Genomic DNA, 15,763 nt, shown 5'->3' on the forward strand with positions numbered 1-15,763 from the left:
TAAGGAATGACAGAATTATAAAAATCATCATTTTGTAACCTAAATATAATAACTGATTAAAGCAAGAGGGACACCTGGCTGGCTCAGTCAGAGGAGCATGCGACTCTTGATCTTGGGAGTTGTGAGATGGAGTCCCACATTGGGTATGGAGATTACTTTTTTAAAAAAAATTAAAATCTAAAGCAAGAATCCTAAAACCAATGAGTGGAAGGTTAAGGAAATAGGACTCAAAATATCACCACACAGAATACTTAGTAATTGCAAAGAGAAAAAGATACTTTTTTCAAATGATCTAGTAGACATCCTCTTAACCAAAAGACCAAATTTAACATAATCTAGAGAAAATCTAACAGTATATGCCTTCTGATTTCATACAGTGAGTGGTATACAATATCACTTACATCATACTCCTACCAAAAACAGTTCATCTGAATCTAATCATAAGAAAATAATTAAACAAATCCAAAATGTCCTGGTCAACAAGACAACTGACCTGGACCCTTTTATGAAAAACAAAGTAAAGCAGGAAGACTGTTCTAGGTTAAAGGGACAAAAAAGGACATATCAACCAATGCTTCAGGGTGGAAAAGACGATATAAGACATCTGGGATAAATGGGGAAATCTGAATATAAATATTACATTATGTTATTGAAAAAATATATAGTGCCCCAAACTAGAAAATAGTAAAGAAACATTAAAAGTTAGTTATTTAAAAACATGAATGCAAACACCAAAATAATGCCTTAAAAGAGGTAAAAGGTTTTGTGCCCCTAGCAAGAAGAAATGTTAAATGGCAAGTAGGGAAGATGATGCCTATTTTTCTGCAACAAACACATAGAACTATATTATCTGAGTCTTCAAAATATGAGGATATACAACTTTGATAGAAAAAAAGTATAAAAAAGACTTTCAGGATAGCTGATGGTTCGTGTATTAAGAAGGAAAAAAATAATTCTACTAATTAGTATGAATTGGTAAAAGCCAATAAAATTCAAGTTTAACACTATAAAGCAGGATGTACACAGATTTATGAGTATAGATTTGTACATAATGTACAGTGATAATTAAGCAATTATTAATAAATCAAGAGGAAATCATTATTTCCCTATTCCAAATGCAGAATATTCTCATTTATTCTGATTTTTCTCTTATTTTAAAATTGTCCATCTTTAAAACATTTTAAACATAATTACATCTAATGATAATAAATTACTTCAAATGATTTTTCATTTGCCATGTATTCATTAGTGTTATAAAACAGAACATGATCTACAGGAGCCCAGATTATCAAAATATAACTACCCACACTGCTTTCACTGTGGTTCACAATACACACTCAGCCTTTTATTGTAAGCAATGTTCACATGGAAGCTAATCAATATTTTTTATTCCTGTCTGGTTGCCCATTTGTCCTTCATCAATATTATCAATCTTTGATTTCACTTATAGAGCACATGGATCCACAAATAAATGGTTAATAATTGCTTTATTAGATGATTCTGATGGGCAATTTGCATGAAAAAGAATAAAGGTAGAAAGTAAAACTTCACATGACTCACTTTATAGTAAGTTTATCCATGCTTTTCTTAACAGAAAAATAAATGACTCTTATTAAAAACAGGAAGGAAAAAATAAAAATAAAAATAAAAATAAAAACAGGAAGGAAACCAACTCACCTTTTTGCAGTCATTTGTTCTTTTAGCTTACTGTACATTTCCAGCACTGCATTAAAAAATATAACTTATTTTAGCTTTCAAAATGAAAAAAACTGAGATGAAAAAATTAAAACAGGAAAGAGCCTATTATAAATTCATTAATTTTCTCTATACTTTAATTCAGGCTTATATTCTCAAATAAAATTTCATACTTCAAGTAAATAAAAACATTTTAATGTCTCTATATATTGAACATTACATTACATATAATAACGCATTTTATAGAATTTGGAACATTTTCATATGTTGATACCTATAATTGAAACATTAACCTACTAACAATTATCATATTCAGAAACTTAACATCTCTTCCTGGTAGTGGAACTGGAAGTTTGGACTTTAGTTACTCAAGAGACAACACTGAGTAAGTGAGATTGATTAATTTTGATTCAATATATCAAATAAAATACATATATCAAAAATATACCAAACACAACTGTGCTATAGCTCACTAAACAAAATTTTACACCAAAATGACAAAGAAAAAAAAAAAAACCCAAAAGCTTACAGAGCGTAAATTATAATAAAATCATAAATAAACAGAGCAAATTAACTTTGTTTTATCATTTTTATTACAGCCTTGGAAATGCAATCATTCAATAAAATTGTTATAACCTTCAACAAGATGACATATTGCCACCAAAAAGGTTTTAATGCAACAACGCAGATTACAATTTATCCTTAGTAGAATTTCAAAGTATAAAGTGAGTAAATTATCATTGGCTCATTAAACCATTGGCTCACATTTTCACAGACTGGAGAGAGAGACAACACTTTTTTCCAGATTTTCTATTTTGGCTACTTCCCAGGGGTCTTCAAGTTTACAGAAGATACTTAGTTCACTTGTCTGAAAGTTGCAATGGTGGCAACAGTGAACCATCCAACCTCTGAATCCTATGTATATCTCTCTGACAGCCCCTATATTGTAACACAGTATTTCTCACATTTTCCAACCAAAGCAGAGTGAATACATAACCTGGGGAAAAGCCAAAAACTGCTGCTACAAGTATAAAGTTTCTTTGAAGTCTCCTGTTTTATCTCAACAATTTATGTAACTTTCATATCTATCTTATTTCCAGATAAAAATAATGCTCTCCTCAAAAATAATAAGAAAAACTTAAGCAACAGGAAAATGCATTGTTTACCCTATGACTCCTTATATTCTCTCATATTCCTTCCAATGCAAGGAGGAGTGAGGCAATTATACAATAACAGTTTACTTATCTTTATTCATATTAGATTGTAGGATCCTTCAGAGCAAGGACTATGTCATTTTCAACTTTGTATTTCCATTATTTATTGTAATGGCTGACACAAAAAAGTATTTACAAGTGGATAATTCAACAAAAGGCTAGATGGACTAAAGGAAGCAATTCACAATGTGGCTATTAGGAGCACAATATTTACATGAATTCAGACTGCCTGCCCATCCAGTCTTGAAAGCAAAGACAGTAGCAGTGACAAAACTCTAACCTCTACTACCCTTAATTTCTCAATTCCAAATAGCCCCGTAGGAAGAAGCTAAAATCAGCTCTTTCTCATTCCACCAGTACCCAATTGTTTAGGCTTATTACTATTCAGGGACAAAGCAATCAAACTTAGAGACTGTCTTCATGGCTACTTCAGTGTATCTGATGGTGGCAAAGAGGTATTATTAAACATTACCATAAGGAAGTAGGTTCCTGAACCCTGAAACTGAATATAATAAGCAGACATTTTATTTACTCAAAGTTAATGTACAAATATCCATGGTTCAGAGATTAAACTGAGTAGAATTTCAATGATTCTTTAAAAAAGAAAAGTTATTCTTACAAAGTCAAAAAACAGTGTTTTTTAGTTAATAAAATCTGCTGACAATTTTAACATATAATTTGTGTTCCAAGCTAAATTTACATTATATAAATATCATACCAAGTATCTCATTCTATTTCCCTGGACATGGAGGTTCAAGTTCTTGCCAAAAAAAAAAAAAAAAAAAAGTTTGAAAAAATGCTACAGTAAAATGGATTCAGCTTACTATATGAAGAAAAAGATGACATACACCCTGCTTCCTTTTGTTTGAACAGGATACATCAGGGGAAAGAAAATACTGGTGAGTTTCTTCAGAATTTATTTGATGTCCCAGTACTATCAGCCATAACACAGTGATCAAACTCAGAAACCTAAAAAGTCAGACTTTCCAAGGTATAAGAGCAAAGGCAAGACCAAAGAAGGGAAAAGATCTAGCACTTTGGGATTTTTTACTTTTATCAGCAAAACGAGACTAGGATCAAAGCAAAACCAACCAGCTGAAGTGACAAACAGAAAACAGTGGAAAACTAGCAGTAAAAAATTAGGCAAATTAGGAAAGGCAAGGAAATGTAATAAAGACACTCTCCTCCATGGGAAAGTATTGAGGAAAAACAAAAAAGCAGTGGGGGGGGGGGGGTGTGAGGGACAAAGGACAAACAAGGCAGGAAGGAAATGGGAGAGGTACAGGTTGTTCTAGGAAAACTGATGTGACAGATCATCAAACAAAACTTTAAAAGATAAGAAAACCATGAAAATTCAAGGACTAAAATAGATAAGAAAGATAACCATGAGCTTTTGGGGGCAATCACCAAATAATCTGTAATTCCCATAATGAATAATAACCATATGTTATGATTCAATTATAATTTCACCAAACCAAGCATTACATTATAGACAAGTTTAACTCACCTGGAAGGCATAACTGTAATTTTTCTACTACTGTTGTAATATTTCTCTGCTGAATTCTACATCGGATAATATCTTCTGTTTGGATTATCACCTTAGAAAAGGAGAAACATTCATATTTTTAAGCAAACAGTTAAATTGTATCCCACATATTGAGTATGCAAGAAATTTACTATTTTCTCACCTCCTTTCCAGCATCTTGAAATCTTCGGTTGGTATCAGTAACTTGCACCTTAAAAATAATTTCACCTTAGTTAGACAAATATGCATAAAACTGCCCTGATATAACTGCTCACCCTTGTAATCAGATCATGCTTCATGAGAAACTTAGAACAAAGAAATGCAAATTCAAATTAACTCTACAGCTTGAACTTGAACTTTTGATTGAAAAGGGCTTTTGTTAACTTCAATTACTTATGACAGTTCTTTTTAACAGATTCTGTGGCAAACTTCTCAAATTTAATCTAGATTTTTGAACTTTCCTTGCTTCTCTAAGTCTGTCAAACAATTCAAATCACTGACCCAATTGACCACTGGTCCCTTTTTGATAACTTCAATGAGGTCTATGTGCCATTCATTGTCTGTACGAAATGGTGATTGCATTTTATGGTAATTAAACATTCATACTTTGCTGAATGCAAACACTGGGTGGTTGATTAACATCAAACACGGAAATTTCAATCCACAGCAACATTTTAATGCTGCAGGTGCAGACAAAGCTCAACCTCAAATTTTCCCACATATTAAGTGACTCATTAGGTCATCATAGTAAGGAAGCACATTCTACTTTATTAAAAATCTCATTAATTTCTGAACAAAGATGCTCAGTGACCTCATTGATGCTGTATTTGGTCTCTTGTTATCTGAATATCCTTTGTATAATGGTTTTCTAATCATAACCTTGGTGAACCAGGGTCATTTTATCTGCTAAATTCTCTAAATGTAAAGAAAGATAAATAGGCCAATTCTTATAACTAAATACTTTGTATTCTGACTGAACAAATTCAAGCCTAGTTTAATAAATGTTTTTGCTGTATAGCAGAAAATACAGACCTACTTCCGTTAAGAAAATTATGCTTTGCTATTAAACTAAAAAAAAGTTTCAATATTATTAAATAATTTCGAGAACACAATCACAGTTTTTTGTTTTTTGTTTTTTAGAGGATAGTTTTTATCATTATTGTACTAATTGAAACTTTTAAATTCTAAAACTGCAAATGAGGCTTTCAGTTCTATGAATTTTTTTAGTTCATTTCCCTGCATGGAAAGAAATCCTGTTAAGTCAATGCATTACTTGCTTTACAAAAAAGAGATTACTCCTGTCATTAGCATGACAACTATGTTAATAGAGCATAAAGAACATTCCCAAATATATACACTAATTCACTTCTTGAAAATAGTACATTTAATAATGATTTGTACATATGTATTATAAACTAATACTTGACTAATGAGAGCAAAGATAAAGAGAATTTTAAAATATTTCTTACCTTCAGCTTTTCTGCATCAGTCCTTACTTTAAGGAGTTCTGTAATAGCATCTACAAAACCCTGATGATGAAAATTACACATCTTTTCAATTTCCTTGTCATGATTACGGATACAAGCATCTAACTTTTCCATAAACTTCTTGTGTGCATTTGGTTGGTCGTCATACACAGACCTGAATGTACACAAAAAAGAAAACTAACATTAACTTCCCAGTTCACCAAAATGTATTCTTTATTAAATCCATCCTTTGCAACAACTAGTAATTTTTTCTTTGCTCTGTAATCAGTATATTAAGGAGACATTCGTACATTTCAAGAATTGCTTAATTCTGATATCCAGATTTAAGCCTGTGAATATGACTTTTAAATATACAATTAAAGCTATTTATGATAATTTGCTACAGTACCAACATTAAATTAGTTACTTCAGAGCATAAGTTAATGATTTAAAATAAGCAAGCTTGTAAAACACCTAAAAACGCTTTCCTATCTCTTACATGCAAAGTCACTACTCTGAAGCTTATCATGGTCCAAAAAAAAAAAAGATGGCACAGCAGGAAGGAATGCAATTTTATAAGTACATTCCCTTAAGCAGCAGAATATTATGATAAACCCTTCCTTTCGGAAGGTATCATTTCTATTACTAATACTACAGGCCAAATTACATAGCATGCCATCTTCAGGTAACAGTTGAGGCAACAGAATAAATGCATAGGCATCACAATGTTTTCCACTTAATATAACTATGGATCAACACTTCCCTACGAATTAAGTTCTTTGCCAACTAAATACAAGTTTTAACCTATAGCAACAGCTGATAATCATTTTTTAAGGTTTTTTTTTTTTTTTTTCTTTTCAGAGAGAGAGGAAGAGAGAGCACAAGCAGAAGGACAGAGGGAGAGAGAAAGAATCTCAAGCAGACTCCATGTTGAGCATGGAGCCTGATTCAGGGCTCAATCTCTCACCATGAGACCATGACCTGAGCTGAAACCAAGAGTCAGACACTTAATCAACTGTGTCACCCAGGTGCCCACAACGGCTGGTAATCTTTAAATAAAATTGGATTGATAGTACTGTCATTAATAGATATCATTTGTGTGAAAAATTATTTAATTTCTTTTTGAACAAGTTAATGTTAAATGAGCCACAAACCCTCTAGATATCTGGAAACTGTCCAGATATCAGGAAATAGAGGTCTGAGGCTCAGAATATGAGTCTTTAACATACTAGTGCTCAAAAAGAATCACTGAGTGAATGATTAAAGAATGAACAAACTCCTGATTTCTGTAGCACCTACTGTGTGTCAAGACATATTCTAAGTGTTTTATATTTTAAATTTTTTAACCTCACAACAAGCTTATAAAGTAGATACTGTTATTAGCCTTGCTTAAAAATGTTACCAATTATGTAACATCTGTAAATGCTATAAATTCCACAACTAGCAAGGGACAGTTAAGATATGAATCCTAGTAGTCTGGCTCCAGGGTTCATATTCTCAAGGCCATATTATATTCACTACAATGTTCTTTCTATAAATATGGTGTACACATTCCTACTATAACTCAGCTCATGCTATTTCCACATAGAGGGCATCATCCTCCCTGCCAACTATCATTCAGAAAAGGATTAAACTTGCCCAAAGAAAGGTTTGGCCCTTGCCCCCAGCTACTGGGAGGTAAACCTTCAGAATGTCCTTCCTACCTGATAGTTGTCTGTGTTTACTGGAGCGTCCTGGACAATGCCAAATAATCTAAGATAGCAATGTGGTTTAGAATGTGATTTACAGTGGATGGGGGCCTTCAGCCACATTGTATCAGCTCTGGAGAGTCAGCCATGTTTATGTGACCAATCCCCAGGAAAAACCCTGGATACCATGGGTTACGTGAGCTTCCCTACTTGGCAATACTCCATGACTACTGCCATACATCACTGCTGGGAGAAGTGCTATCTGCACGATCACTGGGAAAGGACAAACGGAAGACCCCTCTTTGAACTCTCCTAGACCCTGCCTTATGTACCTTTTCCTGATGTTAATTTTAATCCATATTCTTTTGCTGCAACAAATTGCAACTGTGAATTTAACATCTTTCTAAATTCTATGAGTCTTCCTAGTAAATTACTGAACTTGAGTGTAGTCTTGAGGACCTCCCAAAAATGTGCCCCCCAATCTGCTGCCCATTGCTTGAGATTTAGTTCAATTCACATTTCCTCCAACAAGACTTTATCATTCATTTCTATGCCAAGTAATCTCTTCATAAGCAGAATAGGTAAATTTATAGTCCTTTCCACTCACTATGACACATAATCATATATTATACTTTGTACTGTAATTTAAAGCTTTCAGGGATGCCTGGATAGCTCAGTGGTTGAGCATCTACCTTTGGCTCAAGGCATGATCCTGGGGTCCCAGATCGAGTCCCGCATCAGGCTCCCCGCATGGAGCCTGCTTCTCCCTCTGCCTGTGTCTCTGCCTCTCTCTGTGTCTCTCATGAGTAAATAAATAAAATATTTAAAATAAATAAATAAACCTTTCAAATATATGTCCTATATTTTGTTTCTTCATATCAACCATAAGCTTCTTGAGGGCAGTCTCCATGTAATAGGTTTTTAATGAGTATCTATAATAATACTAGAAACAGCAATATTGGAGAATAATTATTAAAAATTTGGGCCTTTAAGAGCTGAGCTAGAACTAGACTTTGATCTTGGACATCTTCTTTTCTTTTTTTTTTTTTTTAAAGATTTTATTTATTTATTCATGAGAGATAGAGAGAGAGAGAGAGAGAGAGGCAGAGACACAGAGGGAGAAGTAGGCTCCATGCAGGGAGCCCGATGCAGGACTCGATTCCGGGACCCCAGGATCACGCCCTGGGTGAAGGCAGGCACTAAACCACTGAGCCACCCAGGGATCCCCGGATATCTTCTTTTCTACCGATATTACTCTCTCAACCTCATCCAGATTTAGAATTTTATATCCCATAAGAACACTGCCACTTCCCAAATTTAGGATTCCAGCCCCAATCTCTACCCTGAACTTCAAACTTATACATTTCTCCAACTGGGTATCTGATAAGCATCTCAGATATGTCCAAAATGATTTCCTATCTTCTCCCTCAAACCTGCTCCCCTCACAGTCTTTCTCCATCTTGTTTGTAAACGCCATTCTTCAGTTGCTTTGGCAAAAAACTTGAAATCACCCCTGACTGTTCTCTTTCTCTCACTCTCCCTACCAAAACAATCAGCAAATTCAACCACATCTTACAACCCCTACTGGTGCCATGCTGGACGAAGCCACCATCACTTTGCCTAAATGTTACCAACTGCTTCCTAATCAGTCTCCTTGATTTTACCCTTGCTTCCTTTCAATCTATTCTCAACACAGTAGACACAATGAACCCATTAAAATATCTTTTTTTAAAAAGATTTTATCTATTTATTCATGAGAGACAGAGAGCGAGAGAGAGGCAGAGACACAGGCAGAGAAAAGCAGGCTTCTCACAGGGATCCCCAGGATCACGCCTTGAGCCAAAGGCAGACACTCAACCACTGAGCCACCCAGGTATCCTGATCCCATTAAAAAATAAATCAGATCTCGTGTCTCTCTTCTGCTCAAAACCCTATTTCTCTTAAAATAGCCCATAAATCCCTATATAATGTTGCCCATGTTATCTCATTGACCTCACTTCTTAATATTTACTCTCCACTTTACTTATTCTGTGCCAGCAACACTGGCCTTTTAATGGTTCCTGAAACACACCAAGCACATTCCTGTTCTATGCTTTACACATGTTATTTCCTCTACCTGGTTCACACTTCTTACACATGGGCTGCCTCCCTTCAGGTCTTTTATCCCCTTCTTGATGAGGTCTTTTCTGGCTATAGCATCTACATTATAAACACACATGCATGTGCCCATGCACACACACACACACACACACACACACAGAATTCTTCCCTGCTTTCTTTCTCCTTTTTTCAAACAAAGGAGTTTAGGGGTGTCTGGGTGGCTCAACCAGTTAAGCATTTGGCTCAAGTCATAATCTCAGGGTCTGGGGATCAAGCCCCACTTCTGAGTCTCTGCTCAGTGGGGAGTCTGCTTCTCCCTCTCCCTCTGTTCCTCCTCTACTGCTTAGATTTGTGCTGCATCTATTAAGTTGAGAATCAGTACTGTAAATGATCCATCTATTACTAAGTTTTAGTCTCTCCTGACTCCTGATAACCACTTGCTGTTACAGACATGAGTACAAGCTGTAGCACAAACTGATATAACCACGTGTCACCCATAATCCATATCAATGAGATCATTCTGAACAGAGTATACAGAAATAAAGAAGTAGAGATGAGGAAACATTCTAAACCACAGGAATAAATGGCATTTATTAAAAAGTGCCAAAGGCCTAAGCAAGTGCCAGAATCCAAATTCATCACAAGATAAAATTTGGCCCTGAAAAGGACCCTAGGAAGTTCCCAGCTCTTTCTCAATTTAATAGATGCAGCACAAATCTAAAAGCCAGACAAAGCACTGAAAATGGAATTAATCAATACATGTACTTGATTTAACTCTCTACCCACTCTGATGAAAATATTAGAAATAACTAGTCTGAAAATTTGCTAATAAAGCCAATAGTAAATAGTTGAGTGAATAGAGACAAAGAGGAATGAGAAATGGTGGATATATAAAAGAACACTGGAAAAGGGAAGAAAGGAAAAGCAATTCCTCTCCAAAGTATTTCCTGACACCATATGCATAGCAGGGATTATCCGTCTTTTTCTGAAGGGATCTACTTTTTGTTTTGGTTTTTAAGATTTTATTTACTTATTTATGTATTTGTTTGTTTATTTATTTATTTGAGAGAGAGAGAAAGCCCACAAGAAGGGGGAGGGAGAGGGAGAAGCAAGCCCCCTGCTGAGTGGGGAGCCCACAGACGCAGGGCTTGATCCCAGGACCCTGGGATCATGACCCAAGCCGAAGGCAAAGAAGGCAAACACTTAACGGACTGAGCCACCCAAGCACCCTGAAGGGACCTACATTTAATTATAGAGATAATTTGGAGAGACAGTGGAGGGAGGATATAGAAAGCAAAGAAGAAATGCACTCCCTGTCAACAATTCCCCATAGTGACTCAACTGACTAGAGAGAAATCCTATCTGCTGCTTCTGGCTTAATGTGGTGAAGATTAAAAAAAAAAAAAAAAGTAACACACAACCAAGTACTTACTATTAAGTGTATTCACTAGAGCTTTACAATGTAGATTCTATTAGCATCTCAATTTACAAATGTAGTTTGGGAAGATTAAGACTTTAAATTCAAATTCACACAGCAGTAGGGCCAAGATTTAACTTCTAGTCTATCCGACTCAAAGCCAGTGCTCTTAACCATTATGTCACACAGACTCTCCAATCAGAAATGGTGATAAGCAGTATGGAATGCAGAGAAGTTATAGGCATAGCAACTAACCAGATCACCTTTGAAGATCAACAATTGAGAATGACTCAATAGGGAATCCCTGATGTGCACTGTTGCATCCATCAGGTGAAATCATCCAATGGACAGAAAAAATGGATGAGAACTGAAGCATAGCTAATTGTTAGGCAGTATTAAATTACAAATGCAACAAAATAAAGAGGAGCAAAATAGGAAGAAGAGAAAATTAAGGGCCCTGTACTCATCTAACCTCAGGTGGAGGCTCTGAAAAATCTATTTTTTGTCTTTAAATAACAATCATTATTCTTTGAAATTCTGATCTGCAGGGCAAGAAAGGAAATACCATTTAGCACTATTCAATCTCTGAACCCTCCTAAGTCAGTTAACAGTTTTATCCATCTAATCATGAATGTGCCAAATACATTACTGTTCTAAACTTTCAAGCAATATACAATTTTAATGAATTTTTCCTTCTTTTAAAATGTGCCTCAGAATGTCTACTGGCAAGCCTAATCAAATGCTATAAATAAATACAACAGATACATGACAAAACCAGAAAGCTAGTAAATTTTTCACTATCCCACATCCACTAAAGTTGTAAATTAGTGCTCCATACACAGCTGAACCTTAAACAAGCATTTGAACTGCGTGAGTACACTTACATGTAAATTTTTTTCAATATAGTACAGTATCATAAATGTATTGTTTCTTCCTTACAACTTTCTTAATAACATTTTATTTTCCCTAGCTTACTTGATTGCAAGAATACAGTATATAATACATATAACATACAAAATATGTGTTAATTAACTGTTCACGGTATCATAAGACTTGGCCAGCAGAAGGCTATCAGTAGTTAAGTCTTTGGAGAATCAAAAGTTACATGCAGATTTCCAACTGCACAGGAAGTCGGTGTCCTCTAAGACCCACATTTTTCAAGGGTCAACTGTACACATAATAACTTCAACGTAAGATAGTTCAGTCCTCCCTTCTGAAAGCTTAAGCATGAGTGCTTGCTTCGGCAGCACATATACTAAAAGCTTAGCACGGTGCCTGGGTGGCTCAGTCGCTTAAGCATCTGCCTTCAGCTCAGGTCATGATCCCAGGGTCCTGGAATCGAGTTACTAGGCTCCCTGCTCCACAGGGAGCCTGCTTCTCCCTCTCCTGCCTGCCATTCCCCTTACTTGTGTGTGAAATAAATAAAATCTTCAAAAAAACAAAAGCTTAGCACAATAAAGTCTTCTACCAAAATGTAACACTAATCAGGCCAAAATGCAGATGTAAAATCAATTTTAAAAGAAGAGAGGACTTAAAAGCTTCACATGAACAGAAAATAACGATGGGCTATGCTACACTAAAGATTTCAATTTAAATATTTTAATTTTAGCAAATAGGAATGCATAAAAACAATGTACATGTCTTAAAAGCAGAGCTTAAAAATTCTTTTAAGTACACATTTTCTATCTTCATTACATCTTTCACACTAAAGCAAAACGTTGAAATATGAGTTATCGTATATTATTTGATCATCTGATGTAACCGGCTTAGAGCATTTATTAAACAAGTAAATCATCTTTCAGAAATGCCTTCTTGAATTGTGTGTACAGGGCTCCACCTAGTGGTAATAAAATAGATTTAAAAAAAAAACTAAGATCCTAAAACGTTAAAATTGATCCTTCAAAAATTAATATTATCAAATCAAATGTCTCAATGGAGGAATTCAATTTACTTCAAGTTTTTGGGACAGATATTCTATTCTCTTAATAAGATAAATAATTTATTAATCATATTCAAGGGTTTTCTTAAGGAAACACCTTTTGATGAAAAACAAATAACATTCACAAAATATTATGTGAAAAAGAACTCTCATTACTAGAAACACTTTAGGATATTTTTTGCCAAAAGGCGCACAGTATCCTTATGCCATTTTCAGTATTTTTTCTTTTACTATATTTTCATTTTTAAAAAATCCATCATAGTAACTGTAAAGAGAATAAAAAGTAGAGGTTTCTCCTACTATCTGAAAGTAGAAAGCTCTTATGAAACCAAAATGATATAGACTGAAGAAGCAAATACTACTAATTTATGTGGAAAAATTTCTGAGCATTCCCAAACACAAAAAAATAACCTCTCTTAGGTTTCTCTGGTATATCTCAAAATACATCTTGCTAACAGATGGACAAAATAAATCAAGATAAAACACAGATGCTCCCAGATACAGTTGAGAGCTACGGCTTCTTGATGCTGAGTATAGTTCCTAGGAAGAAGCTTGGCAGTGCCACTCCTGCTCATACTGCTGAATGCAATTTTCACTTTTCATATTTTTTCACAAAAGCAAAAATCCTCTTTAGATTTCTTTCAGTTAGTGAAAACAGGTAAAATGTAGGTCTCTTGTAAAAGTGAACTGATGTAACACAAACTTTGAAAAATAGGGGATACCTGTATTTATTTACAGAGAAATGACAACTTCTAATAAAATGTTTACATTTTTTAAAAAATTGATAAAATCTCAAAAGTACCCAATCCCAAATTCCCTAAATTACCTATATTTCCCGGAGCACTACAGTTTTCTAGACAGAATAAAAATGGCCTTTCTTGATCTCGGAATCCTTTGTTCTCCATTAGAATGAATATTCCATTACATAACCACAAAAGAGCATAATCAAGTCCTACACAGAAAAATGTGAAGATACTCACCTAAAATGATTACCATTAAAATAGTAGACGCTGGCAGACTTTCCTATGAATTTTATTAAGCCATCAATCAACTGCTGTTAAGGAAAAATTATGACTTTAGCAAGATAATGGACTTCCAAAATACTGGAAAGCTAAAACCTAAAATACCGTTCAAGAATCCCTGGGCACTAGCACTGCATTTACCTGTTGGTGTCCATACTTTCTGCAAACTTTCATCAGAAAAGAAATGTACATTGTTTCATCTCTGATAAAACTGTATTAGCTACTTCCAATCTCCATTGGATGGTTTTTAATGTTATTAATTTTTCAAACATTAACCATATTTTCTGTCAGTTCTTAAAATGATATATTAGCCTTAGTTTTATATTTCTAGTAATAAAAAATTGCTTTTACATCCTTTCAAGCATTCTTTATTCTTCCAGTCCATATGCATTCTTCCTATTCTTTCACCAGTGTTTCAAAAGTCATATCAAGCTTAATGTCTAACATACTGACCTTAATTTTATATCTCTAGTATTTAGTAATTAAGATTTGGTATTTTGTATTAGTGAGACTGCTTGTGATACTTCAGCAAATTTCCTATTTATACTGAACTCTTCAGATTCTAGGTACTGATCTTACTAATTAGTACTGAAATTTTGTTTACTAACATTTTGCTAACATTTGCATTTTGCTTACTTACATAACTTTTTCTGAATATTAAATATAAGACAACTAACCACTCCATTATCAGCTTTTGACAAATTAAATATTCCTAAAAATGATACTATGAAGACAATGTTAAAATAACAGAAAAACTAATCAGAAAATTTCAAAACCTAACAAAGCCATTCCATACAATATAAATTGCTTGCTAATAAACTCAGAAATAGGGATCCCTGGGTGGCGCAGCGGTTTAGCACCTGCCTTTGGTCCAGGGAATGATCCTGGAGACCCGGGATCGAATCCCACATCGGGCTCCCGGTGCATGGAGCCTACTTCTCCCTCTGCCTATGTCTCTGCCTCTCTCTCTCTGTGTGACTATCATAAATAAATTTTAAAAAATTTTTTAAAAACTCAGAAATAGTTTTAAAAACAGATTTTGGGGTGGGGAAGTGCCTGGGTGGCTAAGTCAATTGAGCATCCACCTCTTGATTTCGGCTCAGGTCATGATCTCAGGGTCATGGGATTGAGCCCCACATTGGGGCTCCACACTCAGCAGCAAGTTTGCTTGAGTTTCTCTCTTTCCCTCTGCCCATCCTCCCTCCCCCCCAACATGTGTGTGCACGCTTTCTAAATAAATCTTTAAAGAAAAAACAGATTTTTAGTATATCAATAAATTTGGCAAATTGGTTGTGCAACTCCTTTTAGGAGCCTTTAGATACATCTAAGGTGCCCAAAATTTCAGCAGCATCCATGTGAAAAACACAGGGATAAAATATTAGTCAAAGATAGTAAATGAGTTCTCATTTGGGAGAAGGGGCTTTTTTTCTTTCTTTTTTTTTTTTAAAGATTTATTCATTCATTCATTAAGACACACAGAGAGAGGCAGAGACACAGGCAGAGGGAAAAGCAGGCTCCCTATGGGGAGCCCAATCCGGAACTCGATCCCAGGACCCTGAGATCACAACCTCAGCCAAAGGCAGATGCTCAACCACTGAGCCACCTAGGCATCCTAAGGACGCTTTTTTCCATGAAGAATTCCACTTGGAATTCCTTTCTTTTAAACAACAAATAGCAAATATACCATCTCTCTATCT

General features: G+C 34.8%; 1 protein-coding gene across 13 annotated transcripts in view; it reads right to left on the reverse strand.

The window, feature by feature from the left end:
• Positions 1-15,763, reverse strand: part of EXOC6 (exocyst complex component 6) — a 223,381-nt gene that overhangs the window by 166,327 nt on the left and 41,291 nt on the right. For 11 of the 13 annotated variants that reach the window (XM_072806090.1, XM_072806089.1, XM_072806087.1 and 8 more), the window contains 4 exons: positions 5,904-6,075; positions 4,598-4,645; positions 4,417-4,507; positions 1,678-1,723 (listed from right to left, as the gene is read on the reverse strand). In XM_072806090.1, the coding sequence (XP_072662191.1) occupies positions 1,678-1,723; positions 4,417-4,507; positions 4,598-4,645; positions 5,904-6,075 (357 nt within the window). Of the gene's footprint in view, positions 1-1,677; positions 1,724-4,416; positions 4,508-4,597; positions 4,646-5,903; positions 6,076-11,120; positions 11,145-14,024; positions 14,099-15,763 lie in introns of those variants that run through there. The other 2 variants (XM_072806093.1, XM_072806095.1) reach the window with 2 other exon arrangements.

The sequence above is a fragment of the Canis lupus genome, chromosome 29 (genome assembly GCF_048164855.1).
Source record: "Canis lupus baileyi chromosome 29, mCanLup2.hap1, whole genome shotgun sequence".
Lineage (NCBI taxonomy): Eukaryota > Metazoa > Chordata > Mammalia > Carnivora > Canidae > Canis > Canis lupus.